The sequence below is a fragment of the Elephas maximus genome, chromosome 10 (assembly GCF_024166365.1).
Source record: "Elephas maximus indicus isolate mEleMax1 chromosome 10, mEleMax1 primary haplotype, whole genome shotgun sequence".
In the NCBI taxonomy this organism is placed as follows: domain Eukaryota; kingdom Metazoa; phylum Chordata; class Mammalia; order Proboscidea; family Elephantidae; genus Elephas; species Elephas maximus.
The window spans coordinates 13,041,263-13,058,660 of record NC_064828.1 but is presented as its reverse complement, the minus strand read 5'-3'; the positions used below and the strand labels follow the sequence as shown (position 1 = coordinate 13,058,660).

Genomic DNA, 17,398 nt, shown 5'->3' with positions numbered 1-17,398 from the left:
ATCTTCTCGTCTTTGCTTTGGACTAATCGTTGACCTTTTGGTCTCATATAGTTGGTTTTTTAGCAGAGCACCATACTCATTGGGGAATGGCCTTTATTCTGTGTGCCAATCTGTTACTTCACTAGAGGGTGACCTCAGGGGATAGTTTCGGTTCAAGGTTTAAACAGTATCTCAGGGTGATAGTCTCAGGGAGTTCTCTAGTCTCAACAGGTCCGGTAAGTCTGGACTTTTTAAGAATTTGAGTTCTGTTCCATGTTTTTCTCCTGTTCTATCAGGGTCTATCCATTGTGGCCCTGATTACCACAGGTGGTAGCATCACTAGTTCTTTTTCAGCAAAGAAATCTCTTAAAACACTAGGAAACATTTAATAAGATAATTCCTCTTTAATGCTTCCCTCTAAAATGGCTTGACAACAAAAAAATCTTCTGATTACTCCATAGGAAAAAAATCTATTATTAAATTCAGTGTCCTGATAATTCTCATAAAGCTTGGCAATTAAATATACCTTGAGATTAAGATTTAACTATAGGATCCAGTCTTCACCTGACATGACCAGCTTAATTCAACTGCCTCTCCTATACTGGTTTAGTAAAGTCTGTGTCCTCAAAGTTGGAGGAACATGACCTTGTAAGTGCCTAATTGTTTAAAAATTTACATTTTGCAGTAAGGGTCCAAACACATTTTTCCCCCACTTCTTTGAAACGCTGAGATCTTTAGGGTTGGTCTGAGAGACTAAAGTCTTTGAGTTCACGCATCCTCCCATCTGGGAACCACAAGTCTTAGAAAGGACGGAGTGGCAGAGCTGACTTGCTTGAACCACGTAGTACTTTGAGGTCTGACCATTTCACATAGTTGTAAAATAATAATACTTAGAGCCCTGCTATAATGCCCTCCAAAGGGGGGTATCTCTGAACTAAAGTGATAATGGCTATCTTTAAAAATGGAGCTTCCTATGCTCCTGTCTCTGCTATAAAATGGGCATGACAGGAAAACATCAAAAATTTCTCTGGGCCGTAAAAACTAAATGCAAACAGAGGAGAGAGCCAGCCAGGTCCACACTGGGGTCAAAATTAAGAGCATCAAAAAGAATCTCCAATAGGGTATTAACTGTGAATCTTACTCTCTGATCCCCAATTTCTGAGGCAAGATAAGAACCACCACCACCGTCTACCAGGAACAGGGGACTCTGTGTATAGGCGTTACATTCCTGCCCCTGTAGGTGAGGGGCTATTTTCAATTACCGAAGGTTGGTCCAGAGCAAGATTATTATCATCACCCGTTTGTTCCAGTCCTTATCCTCAAAGCCAACTGGCTCATATACTATGGGATAGTTACTACAGGGAAAATTATGAAAAGTCCCCCTTTTAAAGCTAGGGGCTGCACTCTGAGAGAAGCAAGGATCCGCGCAAACATTTCAAAAAGAACTAGTTGCTGTTGAAATTGTGACTGCTATTTTAGTGCAACAACTGTTGATGAGGAGATGCAAACACTACAATCATCAGTTTTGATAGCAGGGCTCTCCCTGGAGCAGGTACGGGGTGGAGATTAGTAAGTTGTGTGTCCATCAACAAACAGCTCCTCAGAATTTTTGTACAGTTCAAATTTTGTTATAAAAATTGAAGGAAATCTCAAACAGGATAAGAAGTCACAAGGGGACAGCCTCAGAAGGAGACTGGACTAGTCCCAAAAGGCTTTGCCCTAGGCGAGTGGTAGTGGGTAGGGTGGCATTATTTGTAGCTCCTGGCGACCCCACGCACAACAGAATGAAGCATTGCTTGGTCCTGAGCCATTCCCATGATTGGTTTGGGATCAGACCATGGTGACCCACAGTTTTCAGTGGGTGATTTTCAGAATCAGATCACCAGGTCTTTTTTCCTAGTCTTAGTCTGGTAGTACCACTGAAACCTGTTAAAGTCATAGCAACACTCAAGCCTCCACTGATGCATGGGAGGTGGCTGTGCACGAAGTAAGCTGGCTGGGAAGTGAACCCTGATCGCCTGCATGGAAGGCAGGCATTCTACCACTGAGCCACCAATGACTGACATGACTAAGGACTACTGATAGTCACCTTGGACGCCAAAGCAATTAACTGGGATTATTAATTGGTACCCTTAAAAAAAAAGTTCAGAGCTATTTGTGTGTACTGACAAACTCTAGGTAATTTAGTAATTTACTAAGAAGACTGGCTGCTATACAATGCTTGGCAACACCCAAAGCTCCTAAGCAAGCTTTGGAATTCCTGCAATTTGGAAAAGGATACTTTTTCACCAGTACATCATCAGTGAAGTCTTGAGGAGGCTTTGATTTTCAAACTGCTGATTTCTCGGTTTCTAATTCCAAATTGTGCTGGTGTCATGTCATCTTCGTCAATCAATCACTTTGCCCCCCTATGTGTCGGGGATCCGCAATGGCATTCACAGAAGCTTTGGTTTGTTATTTCCAAGACATGAGGCATTAATGACTCCAATATAAAACACTCACACCCCAAAGGCTACAGCAGATGTGAGTATAATTCCTCCACTCAGTAACACTTCACTGGTGGTGTGCTGCCCACAAATTTACACTATTCAAACAACTGACGGGAAGTCTAAAAAACTGAGGAGTGATTTTTAACCTCATAAAACATTACTTTATCATATACAGTGTGTTTAAGCTATGTTCTTCTCTTATAAAATTAAGTAATGGGCAATTCACACGTGGTGTTAGTAAGAGTATATCGTAACTCATTTCTTTTGCTTCTCACCAGCGTTTTTTCTTTTCCCGCTTCAAAGCAGTTAGTGAAAGGGGAGGCGAGAGAAAATGGAAGTTTGAGAACGACTGCTTTAGAATCGTGTTTAATCTGACTGCGAGTTCCCAGGTGGTGCAAACCGTTAATAAACTCAGGGCTTAACTGAAAGGTTGGAAGCTTCATTCCACTCACAGGTGCCTTGAAAGAAAGGCCTGGCAATCTACTGAAAGGTCACAGCCCCTGAAAACTGTATGGAGCACAGTTCTACTCTGAAACACATGGGATCATGATTTAGAATCAACTTGACAGCAACAGGCTTTGTTTTTACATGATTGAGGTTGATGAAGGGGAAGAGGGTGCCAAAAAGGGTCGAGGGGGTGGATTCCTCCCCCCAGTGTCCAGGTCACAATGTTGTTATCTGTCTTATTGTTATAATGGGCTTCCGTATGAGATTCTGTTAGAAGAAAGGACATGGACTGCTCAAAGTAGACACTTTAAAAAGGTAAGTTTGTTAGCAGTTGTTCATCCAAATTGCAAGCTCAGAAAATATTTTTAAAAATTTTACCTGAAATGAGAAGCTTGATTTAGGAGACAGCTGTAGTCATCAGGAAGCTCTATCAAACTATTTCTTTGTCTAGGGTACCTGGGAATGTAATTTAAAAGGCAATTTTATTTATGGGTAAATAGGCCCAGGTCAAAAACTGACCCAAGTGACTAAAAGAAGAATGTCTTAAAAATAACAATAGGATGTTTGTCGACGCTTGGAACCCAAGGTAACTCCCACTGTTTAACAGAGAGATTAAATTCAAACTTCTCAGCCTAGGATTCTAAATCTTCCATCAACTGGCTTCCTTTCTAAACTCAGCCTCCATGATTTTCTAAGAACACACTGTTCTATCTAGCTTTTATACTGTCTAGCAAGGTAACATGAAGCCCTGGTTATGGACACGAACTTTAAAATCAGACAGACCTGGGACAAATCCTAAATTCTTTGATACTCTGACCAGTCACTAACTGAAGCTATGTAAGCCTTTATCTTCTGGTCTATAAAAGGGAATATATATAATATACTTTCTCAATCATAAGGCACACCATCAATGCAACAGCATGTTTCAATTAAAAGACATGTTGATTTCAGAAATGTTAAAGTATGAATAGTAGTATTAGGAATCTCATAGAGTTGTTGGCGATTAAAAGAGACACTAAGGTGAAACACAATAACACATACTTAGTACCTGACACATCTTTGCCAATGCTATCATTAGTTCTCACCATACTAGATACAAGAAAAAATAAAAGCCTTGCTCGCACACCTTGGGGAAAGTCATTTGAATAATGTGAAAATTTCATCTCAAAGTCTCAATCAATTTAAATCTATAATATTTTCTATGTTCAGTTAAAAATCACCTCAAAGATTAACCTTGTCTCACTAATAATCTTTTCTTCTTTAAATGTCTATAGCATTAACAATATATTTAATATACTATTATACTTTTTCTTATATTATCTTGATTTATATATGTAACCAGATTATGTCAGTAGATTATAGATTACCCATGACCAAAAGCTGTGTGTGTTACTTCTTGTAGCTCTCCCAGAGCATTTTAGTACCATGCTGGGGAAATAGTAGGTACCTAAAACACACACACAATAAATTTAAATAAAGGAAAATCCGTGTGAGTTTAACAGCTCTGAAATGCGTATTCATGTCCCAAACTCTTCTTTCTACTCTAAGATCTTCCTTTCCTTGGTGATGTGAACACTGCTGCAGCTGAACACAGGAGCTAGACCTATTATCTCTGCATCATTGAAGCAGGGTTGGGCGGGAGGCAGCATATGAACGTTTACAGCAGAGGGGAAAGCAGTTCAAGGGGTGAGAGAAGACGAGAAAAGACGGTGGCGAATGGACACAGTCTCACAGTGCTTGCTTCACACAGAGAAAAATGGTGCTGTTGCTGGCATTTAAAGCTGGAGGGCAATTTCTCTGTTGTTTTTTTGATGCAATTCAATTCAAATAAAAACTATATGGTCTACGTAATACAAGCCAGGCCCTGGAGAGGACACAAAGACGACGAGCATGCAGCCCTTCCCTTTGCTGAGTTCACTGTTTAGTGATTTAGGGGCTGACAGGTACACGTGCACACACATGCGCACACACGCACATACAAGAGGGTATATTAGGGAAGGCTTCAGGGAGCAGGTGGCATCTGAATGAGTCCCTGAAGAAGAGGTGGATTTTAGTAGAGCCATAACAGAGACAACAGGGTTAAGGGAAAGTTTATTTTTGGCAGGCAGTTTCAAACAGATAGATAGGAAGGGAAGGAAGAAATAGCTCTATTATATATAATGCTTTATTCTCAAAGGAAAAAAATATGGTTTATAAAAGTACTGTGACTACTCTCTGATCTTAAAATACCAGCAGCTCCAAATGCCACCTCCCTCTTTACCTTTTGATGGGCACATATTAGCTTAAGGAAGATTGTTTTCAGAGGAGCTGGGGGCTTCTAGCAATCTAAGAAGGAAAGGATGCCCACTCTAAGAAAAAACAAATTGTAGGAAAAATTTGGTTTCTAGCACAGACCTAACAGACATGTCAGAAAGAATAAAAGTACTAGTAAGAATGAAAATGACAGACTAGAAAGCACACTCAACAAACCATCCACTTTAGCAGACACAGCCTGTAGAGGGATGTCATGCATTGAATTATGTCCCTCCAAAAATGTGTGTATCGATTTGGCTGGACCATGATTCCCGGTACTGTGTGATTTTTCTGTATGTTGTAAATCCTGCCTCCATGATGTTACTGAGGGAGGATGGGCGGCAGTTGTGTTAGTCAGGCTGGACTCAACCTATGAGATTGGATTGTATCTTGAGTCAATCTCTTGAGATATAAAAGACAGAAGTGAGCAGAGAGACAGGGGGACCTCATCCCACCAAGAAAGCGATACCAGGAACAGAGTGTGTCCTTTGGACCCGGGTCCCTGTGCAGAAAAACTCCTAGTCTGGGGAAAGATTGATGAGGAGGCCGACAGAGAGAGAAAGCCTTCCCCTGAATTTAGACTTTCAGCCTACTTTACTGTGAAGAAATAAACTTCTCTTTGTTAAAGCCATCAACTTGTGGTATTTCTGTTATAGTAGCACTAGATAACCAAGACAAGGGGAAAAGGCTTAAGAAGTAAAACCAACCTGACCACAGTGCTTTTCTGCTTCAGACAGTTGAGTAAGGCAGGATCAGAACACCACCTGCACGTGAGCCAAGATGAGAACATGAACTGGTTGTCATGGCTTCAGTGCAAATTCATCAACGAGCTCTTTTCTCCAATTCTTTTTGTTCCTTCTTTCCGTGTTCCCCCTTCCCCATTTCTTTTATCTTACATTTTGTCCCTTTTTTCCTCCCTTTCTTTTCTCCCCTTCTTTTCTTTTTCTTTTTAAATTTTATTCTGATAAAATACAGAGAACAAGAAGATTATACAATGGATGGTAGTCATGATGGAACAAGCATAAGCTGCTGCTGCCCATGGCTTTCTGGTCTTATCTCCACTCCTGTAATTATGTGGAGTAGGAATCTCCTATATTTTTGCTAACCCCTTCAATCAGTGCTAATCGGTCAAAAAGCTTAGCAAATAATTGTCCCCTGAAAGTTTCCAAGTGTATAACAACCCAACAATGAAGTTTTGCCTCATAGTACCTCTGAAGCAAGGGCCTTACAGTATCCCAATATTCCTGGAAAAGCAGGAACAAATTTGTGGGTAAAGATAGATAGCTGCAGAGTGCGTTGTATTCTCCTTCTGCAGAATCTGCAAGAAAATGAAAACATTTAATTTGCATATTATTCTTACCCGGTCAACCTAATAGAGTTTCTTCATAGTTTATACTCATTTTTATAAACTATATAGACAGCATATTTTGTATTCTATAAAGCTGTAGGTGGTAAATAAGCCAAGGGGTCCTTTTAAAACATAAATCCAATTGAGTCACTCTCCTGATCAGACCCTTTGGATGTCTAACCACTACACTTAGTATAAAATACAAAGTCCTTACTACGGCATAAAGGCTCTATGTAATTGGCCCTATGTAGAACTGCCCCATAGGGTGTCCAAGGAGCAGCTGCTGGATTCGAACTGCAGACCTTTTGGTTAGCAGCTGAGCTCTTAACCACTGCACCACAGGGCTCCCCTCCCCCCTCCCCCGCCCCTGGTAACCAATAGCAAACTTTGGTCTCTATACATTTGCCTATTCTAGATATTTCATGTAAGTGAGATCATACAAGCGGGATGTATGACTTATTTCACTTAGCGTAATGCCTTCCAGGTTCATCCACGTTATACCATGCATCAGAACTTCATTTCTGTTTATTGCTAAGTAACATTCCACTGTATGTATAGGCCACATTTTGTCTGTCCATTCTTCTGTTGATGGACATTTGAGTTGTTTCCACCTTTTGGCTACTGTGAATAATGCTGCAATGAACACTGATGTACACGTATCTGAGCTCTGAGCAATTTTGGTGACTGTTTCAAAATCATACAAACATTCTGAATTTTACCTATACAAAGCCATAATAAGGTCTTCTCTCCTTTGGTCTAAATTTAGAAGCAAGTAAGGGAGAAGGAAAATGACCCTTCTACTCAAATATACATGGCCTTGGCTGGTTCTAGCAGGCCTTTCCCAGTAGTAGTTTAATACTTTCATAAAAGACACAGTTACATGTTCAAAATTCAAACAACAGCATATACAATAAAGTATTCCTCCTACCTAACCAAACAATTCTCCCCCATAAAGGCAACCAATGCTTCCAACTCCCTGTATGCCCTCTCAGTTATATTCTGTGTGGAGGCATTTTAAAGCTCAAGCTGATCTGGCTGCTGGCCTCATCTGTAAGCTACTGCACTGTAGAGGCACTTGCCTTTGGAGTGAACACGGACGAAAGAGGTGCGAGTAGAGAGGTTGGTTTTGCCTACCCTGACCTTCTACTTGAGCCTGAAGGTGAGAACAAAAGTCCAGTCTCTCATTTACAACTCCGTCAGTTTATTTTCCTACTTACTGGTAAGCAGTTCTTCAGGTGGAGTTACCCCAAGCAAGTAGTGGAAAAACAGTGCAGCACAGCGGAGGTAAGGGGTGATGCCATTCTTCAACGAGACCCACAAATACCAGCCAGGAACACCACACCCAATGCAGCTACAAGACAATAAGTCCAGAGCGGAACAGAACACTCATCAGACTTTATGGCCCTAGATTTTAAACATATCGCCTTTCAAAAACATAGTTAAGCATTCAGATAATGTCCTACCCTTTTAATTTTTTAAACATTTAAAACAAAATATTAAGGAGCTGATAGTTTTGGTCTTCAACAGTTTTCTAAAGAAAACCACAATTCTTGCATTTTTTACCATGCAGATTTTTAGGCAAAGAACGGCTTTCTTCTTTTTCCTAGGTGGCAATAAAAAACCAAAGCAAGAAAAACAACAAATCTACCATATAAAAACTTGATTCTTCAAAAGCAAAGCGGAAAATTTAGCAGGAGGTGAAGCTCAAGAGTACTTCCATTGTACTTCTGGTTTTAGCTCTGCATTGCCAATTATTTCAGATATTACTCAAAATAGCCTTAAAATGCCTGCCTGCAGTTAAGTGCATCAAGGGCATCAACTGTGTGGACCGCAATAAGGATGACAAACTATTTTCTACATTTATTTAAATTCTAAATACTGCTATTTGTTAAAATCCTATCATCTTTGGCCTATGTTCCCAGAATGGTTTACAAGAATAAAGAAGTGTTGAAACTTGTCTCAGTCTTAGAAACAAACAAATGCATAGCTGCTATTCCAACCTACTACTCCCTTACTTGAAGATAAAATCATCAGAATAACTTTTCTTCACTGAAAACCTTTCCTGTAGTAAACAAAGCCACATAATAAAAGCCCTTAGCTGAATTTTTAAAAATTGGAGTTGAAATAGTTCAAAAGTTATATTGCCAAACAATTGCCAAAAGTTCTATCACCAAATAAAGACGTGGAATTCTTAAAATGACAGTGACAGACTGGATTACAGGGCTGCTACTCACCCACTTGTGTATCGGGAGATTTCTTCCAAGAAGGAAGATGCAGAACGAGCTTCTTCACTGTCTTCCTGAACCTGAGCAAGGGGGAAGCCTGAAAAAGAGATTCTGAAGATAAATGTATGAATTTGTTATTCAATTTATAAATTACACCTCAATTTCATGGTTCCGTGATAATAATGTTGATTCAAATGGGGTTCCTTCTCTTATTCTCAACCAAAGAGTTGACTCTGAGTATGAAGCTGTTGGTAAGCTTTAACTTTATATCTTCTGGAGAAACAACTAGGGCAGAAATCAGAGACTTGCTAGACATGTTTAATAAATACTTACCTCACTATAATACAACCAGGTAAATAAGTTAGTGATCATCTACCTGCCCTGGGTTTACAATAGGGCAAGACCTATTAAAAAATAAATGTGCTTTCATTTTTAAAGTGATTTTGATGATCTCAGTCTTAGCCAGCAAATGGAAAGTCCATCTCTACAAAGGCAAACAGGTTGTTGTCCTGTCTTCATGTTCAAAAAGCCAAATAAACAGAACCTTGTGAGGTAGTCTTCCTCCACTCACTATCCTTAAGAAGGCTCATCCTAAACCTTTCTGGCAACTGTCAACTCTGCTACTTACTTTCAGGTTCTGGGTAAGCCACTTAAGTTCTCTGGGCTTCAGTTTTCTTATACTAAAAGGGGAACAACAATGCCTACCTTGCAGGTTACTACGAGGGATGGTTACAGCATATTTGAACAATACTGTCTTTTTAAAAATGCTTTTGTTTATATATTAACTCATGTGAAAGGCCACAATTAAAATTACCCTGAGTCTCTTATCTTGAATGAATATTGCCAATTCTTTCTTTTTACAAGTCAGATCTCTTTAGGAAATACAAAATTTTTTTTAAAAGAAGAAAAAGTATCAGGAATTCATACTGATATTTCCAATTCAAATATGAGTTCAGTATTTGTATATAATTCATTTTGTTTGTTTGTTTTAGGTCAATTTTACATGCAATGAAATGCACAAATCTTAAGCGCACCATTTGATGAGTTTTCACAATGCATACACCCATGTGAAAGGTAACAGAGTTTTTACTTAAAACCTTTCTGATTTTATTCTTATGTCTCTTTTCTCATATACTGAAACTCTTGGTTCTTAATAACATTAAAACCTAATTACTTATGTGGTTTATCCTAAAAATTATCTCAAATAATTTTGAAACAACAATACTAGTTACCACTAACCCAGAAATATGAATTCAGTTTAAGATTGTTTTTAGTTCTTTTGTTACCAGAACATACACCACTAGGGATGTACAGCTGAAATACTAGGTTTTTAAAGCCACTTGAAGTAATTATTTTCTTAATATACTTGATAAAGTTAGGTCCTTGTGTTGTTTTCAGGTTTTTAAAAAATTGTTTTCCCTCCTTTGACTGACTTTTTTAGTTAAGTGAAGCATTTATAAGGATCTAAAGTGAAAAGTCCATAAAGAGGACATTCATAGCAGTCACTGCTTGGGTCCCTGTCCCCTTTACCTTACCCCTAGAGGAAACTATTTTAATTCATTTTTGGTTTGTACTTCTGTTGTTTCTTTTTGAAAATAAAAGCAAGTGGTTCAGCTAACTAGCCCCCCTTCATAGCCATTCTACCTTTCTCTGTTTAAACAGCATTCACGGAGAAACAAATAAATGATCATTTAACAAAGACATAATACAGTACTTAGAAATGCATAATATGATTAACCACAAGCATAATTAATTCTGCCAATAAAGCTTGGGGAAATGTTATTTACAGTCAACACCCAGATGGGAGGTTTACCTCTGTCTATGGTAAGAAGTATCTGAAGAATGTGTGCCATAGTGATCAAATGGAAGAGATAGAGGTGGTTGTAGGAAGAACTAACTGATGAAGGCTGCAGATCAACAGTGTCATCCCAATACAAGGATGGAAATGCCAACACAGCACCTACCTATGGAAGAAAATGGACATCAACACGGTAACAACAAGAGACCAACACAAATTAATTTCATAACTGAATGTAAAGGGCACCAGATACTACATTGCTTTTTTTTAAATAACCACAGTTTTCCTAGTTATTCAACAGAATATATTATAATATAATGTACCATAAACGGAAGACAAAGGTCATCACCAAACAGGTTATCCCTTGGCTGGGACAACTTATTTGAGGTCTAGGTAATAATTCTTAACCCCAGTGTTCAGAAGATTCAACATTATAATCACTTGGCAGAGTTCTTAAAATAACATTGATGCACAGTCCCCACTCCTGTACGACCAAAGCAAAATCATTAGGAGTAGGCCCAGGCACTGGAATTCTTTTAAAAGTTCCCCATGAGATTGTAACAGATAGTTGGGGCTGAAAACCACTGGGTAGAAGCCTGGATAATGAGGGATGGGGATGCTAGCTAACCATGCATCCCCAAATTCCGTGCTCCACATTCCCCTCAATCTCACCACTGTTCTCCCTATAACCCAATTTAAAGTAGTAATCACACTATATAGAAATTTACAGGGATGGAAAAGCTCTCTGAGAAACTCAGAAAACAGTTGCCACTTGTCCCTAGATGTTTGTGGGAAGCCTAGATGTATTAATGGCGTAGCCCCATCACCAAATAATTAATGCTTTTTAAGATAAGTCACACTGTTATTCGCAGCTTATATGTAAACAAGTGAAAGAAAAGGGGAGGGGGTGGAGCATAACATAGCAGACTTAGAAAAGTCTGCAGGTATGGACACCAAGTAAATATAACCAACCAGGACAAGACCTATTAAAAAGTAAACGTGCTCTCATTTTTAAAGTGATTTTGACTGTCTCAGTCAAATCTGTACCACACACACCAAAACAGCTATTTGCAAACAGAATGGACAAAACACCAAACTATATAGGTTGAACACCTATAATTTATAATATTGAGTGGAGAGCATAAATTCAAATGAAGAAAACATGTAAAACTATTAACTTGAGATGTAAAAAAAAAAAGTTTTACTATAAACTTACCAAAACATGAAACAGATCTATAGATAGAAGGCATGGTGTATCTTCTGATTTTAGGTTAGGAAGAACAACTTAAAAAAAAAAAAAGTTAATGTAATTCAGTCAGTAAGACAGCAATATTGTTTGAATAGAATGCAAGATATATACATCTAAAGCACAAATATAACAGACTAGTATATCACACGATTAAGATACAGAAACCGTAATTAAAGACAAACTGAACTAAGAAACGGCTCCTAGAAAGCCTTGGTTCAGTCTAAGGGTTGTAAGAAGATCTAGGCGGAAAGGATAAACGAGCGAGGATACCTGAAATAGACTGTTCAATCTCTGCTGAAAGGATAAAAGGACTGATTTTCTACAATGTTCTCTAACACTTTTTAACCTAACTATATATTTCAAAACGTTCTGTGAGAGAGCACGCAAAGCTGTGCAGGTGAGGGGAGGGCAGAAAGATCCTTCTGAACAAAATGAGAACATCTTATATGGATCGATGTTTGGAAGGAAATGCAGCCACTCAAAAGCTATTATCTTCCTAATTTGATCAGTCTTTAAGGAAAAGCCACGAATTCAGAAGTCAGGGCAAGAGCGCCATGGAGGTGAAATTAAGAAATCAGGAAGAACAGGAATGGTTGTGTATGTACAAAATGTGGAAGTGAATGGTATCTCAACAAAGCTGTTATTTAAAAAAAAAAAAAAAGAGGTAGAGAAGACTCTCTTGAGATTAAAGTCAATTTCTTAACCCCAAACCCAAGATTCTAAGCAAAACGCACAAAGTTCAAGAGCCTGGGCTCTGAAGTCAGAACTGGGGTCCAGTACTGGCTCTATGTGTCAAAGGCTAGTGACTTAACTTCTAAGTCTACAGGATAAACAAAACTGTTGGGAGAGTTCATTAACATATGCATTTAAAGCACTTATCCCAACGCTTGGCAGAGACACCCACTCAAATGGTATTAATATGGGCTATATCAATACACAAAAGTGACACAGGCTTCTGCCATTAACTAGTTGATTGTAATAAATCACTTGCTAGTTCTAGGCTTCGTGGCCACATTATTAAAAAATTTCAGTAATATTTCTGATATACCAGTTAACATGTCTATGATACTACCTATCTTATTTTTTTCTCATTGTTATAATTTGTTTTACTCTCAGGACATTTTAATAATTCCTAATCTCTTGTCCTTAATTCCATCACCTTTTCAGCCAGTGAAATATCTTCTTCTGTCATCAAATTTTACATACAGGCAGTTCTGAAACTATTTTTTTTTCTGGCTGCTGAAAATACTTACTTTAAAATTCCTTTGGAATCGAAAGTCAGTTTTGGCATCTGTCAGTTAAACCTCACTTTTATGGTAAATTAAACATCTTGGCAAAGTTTATGTGATATAATGGGAAAAGCAAAGGCTTTACAGTCAGGTCTGGGTTCAAATATTAGTTCTGCCTCTTACTGGTTTTGTGACCTTGGACAAGTCATGTAACTTCTCTGTGCCTCAGGTTCCTCATCTGTAAATGTGTTGAACATTAATTTCCTTGAAGGAAGATGGCTAGAAGAGATAAAATGTACATAAGAAGATCCTAGAACAGTCCCTAGCATGTGGTGAGCAGAGGTCACCATATGTTTCATTGCTGCTGCAGAATTAACATATCAAAATAAAAGTGATCGCCTTTTGCACAAAAAGCCCTATTTTGGGCATCCTTACTCCTGTCAATCATTCTCTTATTCACTTGAGTTAAAAATCTTGTTTCCACTCCAGCCTACCCCAAATCCTTCCCCAGTTCCTGCTGCTACATCTAGACAGGAATTTTTCTTTCCTCCAATTTAATCTACAAAATACTATCAAATTAACCTTAAAATACCACTGTCCAAAAACTTCTCAAAGATTCCCAATTACCCAAAGAATAAAGTTCAAACTTCTCATTGGGGCATTAAAGACCCTCTTTTTTTTATTAAAACTATGTTATGCTTTTCTATCTATAGGTATAACCACTCCTGTCGTGATGGTTAAGGATGTGTGTCAACTTGGCTGGGCCATGATTCTCAGCTGGTTGGGCAGTTGGGATGCAGTTTGGCAGCTATGTAATGATGTAATCACCTCCATAATGAGATCTGATGTAACATAATCACCTCCATGGTGAGACATGCTATGAGCAGCCAATCAGTTGAATGGGAGTTTCCTTGGGAGTGTGGCCTGCATCCAATATATGTGGATTTTCTGGCAAAGCTCACTGCCCTTTGCTCACTCTGGATTCAGCAGCTGGCTCCTGATCTGACCTCTGGTTCCTGGGACCTGAGCTAGCAGCTGACCTGCCATCTTGCCTGCTGATCTTGGATCGCCAGCCCCTGCAGCTACGTGAGTCAGGAGAAGCCTCCAGCCTGGCCCACAGACTTGGAACTTTCTAGCCTCTACAACCATGTGAGCCATTTCCTTGATATAAATCACACACACTAAGGCTTCACTGATTTTGCCTCTCTAGAGAACCCAGCCTAAGACACCAAACTTGTCTATTTGGACATACCATGCACTTTGCCTCCTCAATTTTTGTTCAAACTGTGTATCCTGTGCTTGCAGTGCCCCTTCTGTTCCTCTCAATTTAATCTACTATGTACCTTCCCTTCAAGATAATTCATATCCTACTTCCTGCTAGAGGAGATAAAAGCAGAGACCCACAGTGCACTCTTCTGTGTCTCAATTCCTGGAGCACCTATCTGCACCACAAATCTAGCATTTGGCTACTTTATAACGTGTGGTTTTACAGAGTTTTTGATTCTTTCACAGAGTTCTGTAAGCCTTATGACAGCAGGGATAATATCTTATACCTCTTTATGTACTTCATAGCCCTAACACTGACCACAGAGCTTTTGCAAATAAAAATGCTCCTACCAATACATTTTCACAGACAGGCAAGAAGCTATACTACAGCATGGAAGAGCATCAATTCCATCACCTACTGCTAAGCAGAAGTGATGCACCATCAGTTCAGTCTCCCCTGTTTGAGACGTTTGTGACTATTTTGAGATGTTTTAAACAGAAATCCCACATGGGGTCCCGGCCGCAGAAGCAGCGGGGTTATCTGCAAGTGCTGGTAAAAAGGGGTTCATTATGACTGAAAGGAAGGAGGTAAGAAATTAAGAAATAAAAACAAAATAGTAATAAAGTGAGATGTTGCCCCATGCAAACAGGATAAGCTGTTTAATAATAAAAAGAGTTCCAAAGAACAAAGACAGGCACATATAACACATGAAAAGATCTGGACTGTGTAACTGACCAGCAAGAGAAAAAGGTAAGTGAAAAAAGGGAAAAACTGTTAAGTGTGTGCCTAGGGGATCAGCAACAATAATACTTTTCTATTAGTGTGACATTAATTCAGGAGATGGCTGGAAATTAATATGAAAATATAAAAGCCAAGCAAGGTGGAAGTCTAATAAACCTGGGAAGGCAGTCTTGGATGGAGCTGTGGAATCCGCAGGTCATCAGAGTGAGCGGAAACTGCTCAGGAAAAGCTCCCTAAGAAGCTTGTGTGGATTAAGGAGAAAAGGTGCCTGCCTCAACAGATTTTGAAGGGAGTGAAGCAGGTCTATTTTGGGAACAAATGCTTGCTAGATCAGTTATAAGGAAACTATGCCTGGCTTTGAAGCTTTAAAAAACAAGTAACACTCTTATTTGTTAGAAATGTATCTGGACAGTGCAAGCTTAAACCCCCCTTTGTTGTTGTGTGCTATCGAGTTGATTCTAACTCATTGTGACCCTACAGGACAAAGGAGAACTACCCCAAAGGGTTTCCTAGGCTGAAATCTTTATGGCGGCAGATACACCACAGAGAGTCTAAAGGGTTCAAACCTTTGGCTAACAGCCAAGTGCTTTAAGCATTGTGCAACCAGGGCTCCTACCTGTAACATTCTGGACTTAGGAACAAAGAGACTTCTAAAAAGCATTTCTAAATCTGGCCTTTTGAGTGCAGAGGGTCTCCTGTACTAGAACTCAACTGTCCAAATGGAAATGCAGATAAACAAAATGCTAAACAAAGATGTCACTTTAAGGACTACAGTGCACCTGAACCAAGCCATGGTGTTTTCAGTAGCCTCATATGCATGCGAAAGCTGGACAATGAATACGGAAGACTGAAGAAGTGCTTTTATTAATGGTGTTGGTGAAGAAAATTATATATGACGTGGACTGCCAAACGAACAAACAACCTGTCTTGGAAGAAGTATAGCCAGAAAGCTCCTTAGAAGCAAGGATGGTGACACTTTGTCTCACATACTTTGGACATGTTATCAGGAGGGATTAGTCCCTGGAGAAGGACTTCATGCTTGGTCAAGTAGAGGGTCAGGGAAAAAGAGGAAGACCCTCAATGAGATGAATTGACACAGTGGCTGCAACAATGGGCTTAAGTATAACGTTCATGAGGACGGTGCAGGTCCAGCAGCGTTTAGTTCTGTTGTAAACAGGGTGGCTATGAGTCGGAACAACTCAACAGCAACTAACAACACCAACAAGATACTAAAAGCGAAATCAGCTTCTATCGTATAATCTAATTCTTTTAATTTCTATATTGAGAGTATCATATGAGGTCTTAGTAAATTTTTAACTTGTCAGAATATGAGAACACAAGATCAGTTACAGCCTGCCTCTTGAAGAAAAGGACATGTACCTGAGTTCTGAGATTATCACACTCAGCATTTCTATTATTTTACGTGATTCTGATTCACCAACAAAATTCAAAGTATTTTAAAATGATCCATCCACGTTATTCCTCGCTAGGATGCTGGCAGTTGTAGATACTGATTCAAAAAGGCAAGTCCAGGCCAAGAGAGACAGGTGAGTAGAAACGATGTGAGTTAAAAACATTTGGAAAATATTTGATTTTTTATGAAACTGCAGGGATCACAGGGAGAGTTTTTTTCTTTTTTTTAGTGAGTGCTCCAAATTATTGGAATGTGGTATTCCCAATGAAATTCACTGTCAGGCAGTAGAAAAAGACATGTAAATAACAACAGCAATAATTTAGAGGAGACTCTACCTGACAGCAGGCGAACCAGATGTTTCTGTATCAGGACCTGAGGGCAGGTGATCCTCTGTGCAACGGCAAACTGCATTAATGCTTTCAGACCGTTGTGCTAGATTGTGAGAGGGGGACGGAGAAAGGTGAGGAAGGCCGATAGGTCTAAATCATTCACTGCAAAAACCAATTCCACTCTGTGGAATTAGCTGTAGACTCATCATGTATTTTCCATTCTTATAAATAAACTACAATATTCTTAATACCTCTAAAAGGTTTATTATCTTACCAAGTTTCTAATAGTTTTTAACATGATAAAGAGGATTAAAGCTACAATCATTTCTTGTTTAAGTATTCATTTTCTACAAAGTCAGTTTCTCAATGTCTGGTCTAATTTGTTCTATTGAGGCCTGTGCAAATGTAGCTGTAGAAATTCTAAAATGATGGCTGACAGCTACTAAATTCAGGGAAGAGGTCTCTGCTTCCCCAGTGGCAGGAAAGGAACTGTGGGCAAACACATTTGTGAATTACAAGTCCCCTCTGCCAGCTGTCAGGAAAACAGGAGGAAACCAGCAGGGAAGGTAACCTAAGGAGCCTTCAGTTTTC

The 17,398-nt window shown here is 39.1% G+C and overlaps 1 protein-coding gene across 1 annotated transcript in view; it reads right to left on the bottom strand.

Moving 5' to 3' along the window:
* The window catches only part of UBR1 (ubiquitin protein ligase E3 component n-recognin 1), a 156,925-nt gene that overhangs the window by 5,397 nt on the left and 134,130 nt on the right, over window positions 1-17,398 (bottom strand). Inside the window, exons 37-44 of the mRNA XM_049899674.1 lie at window positions 16,814-16,910; window positions 11,795-11,862; window positions 10,594-10,744; window positions 8,790-8,877; window positions 7,773-7,906; window positions 6,417-6,525; window positions 5,915-5,971; window positions 3,294-3,371 (exon numbers count right to left, since the gene is read on the bottom strand). Coding sequence (XP_049755631.1) covers window positions 3,294-3,371; window positions 5,915-5,971; window positions 6,417-6,525; window positions 7,773-7,906; window positions 8,790-8,877; window positions 10,594-10,744; window positions 11,795-11,862; window positions 16,814-16,910 — 782 coding nt within the window. The remainder of the gene's footprint in view (window positions 1-3,293; window positions 3,372-5,914; window positions 5,972-6,416; window positions 6,526-7,772; window positions 7,907-8,789; window positions 8,878-10,593; window positions 10,745-11,794; window positions 11,863-16,813; window positions 16,911-17,398) is intronic.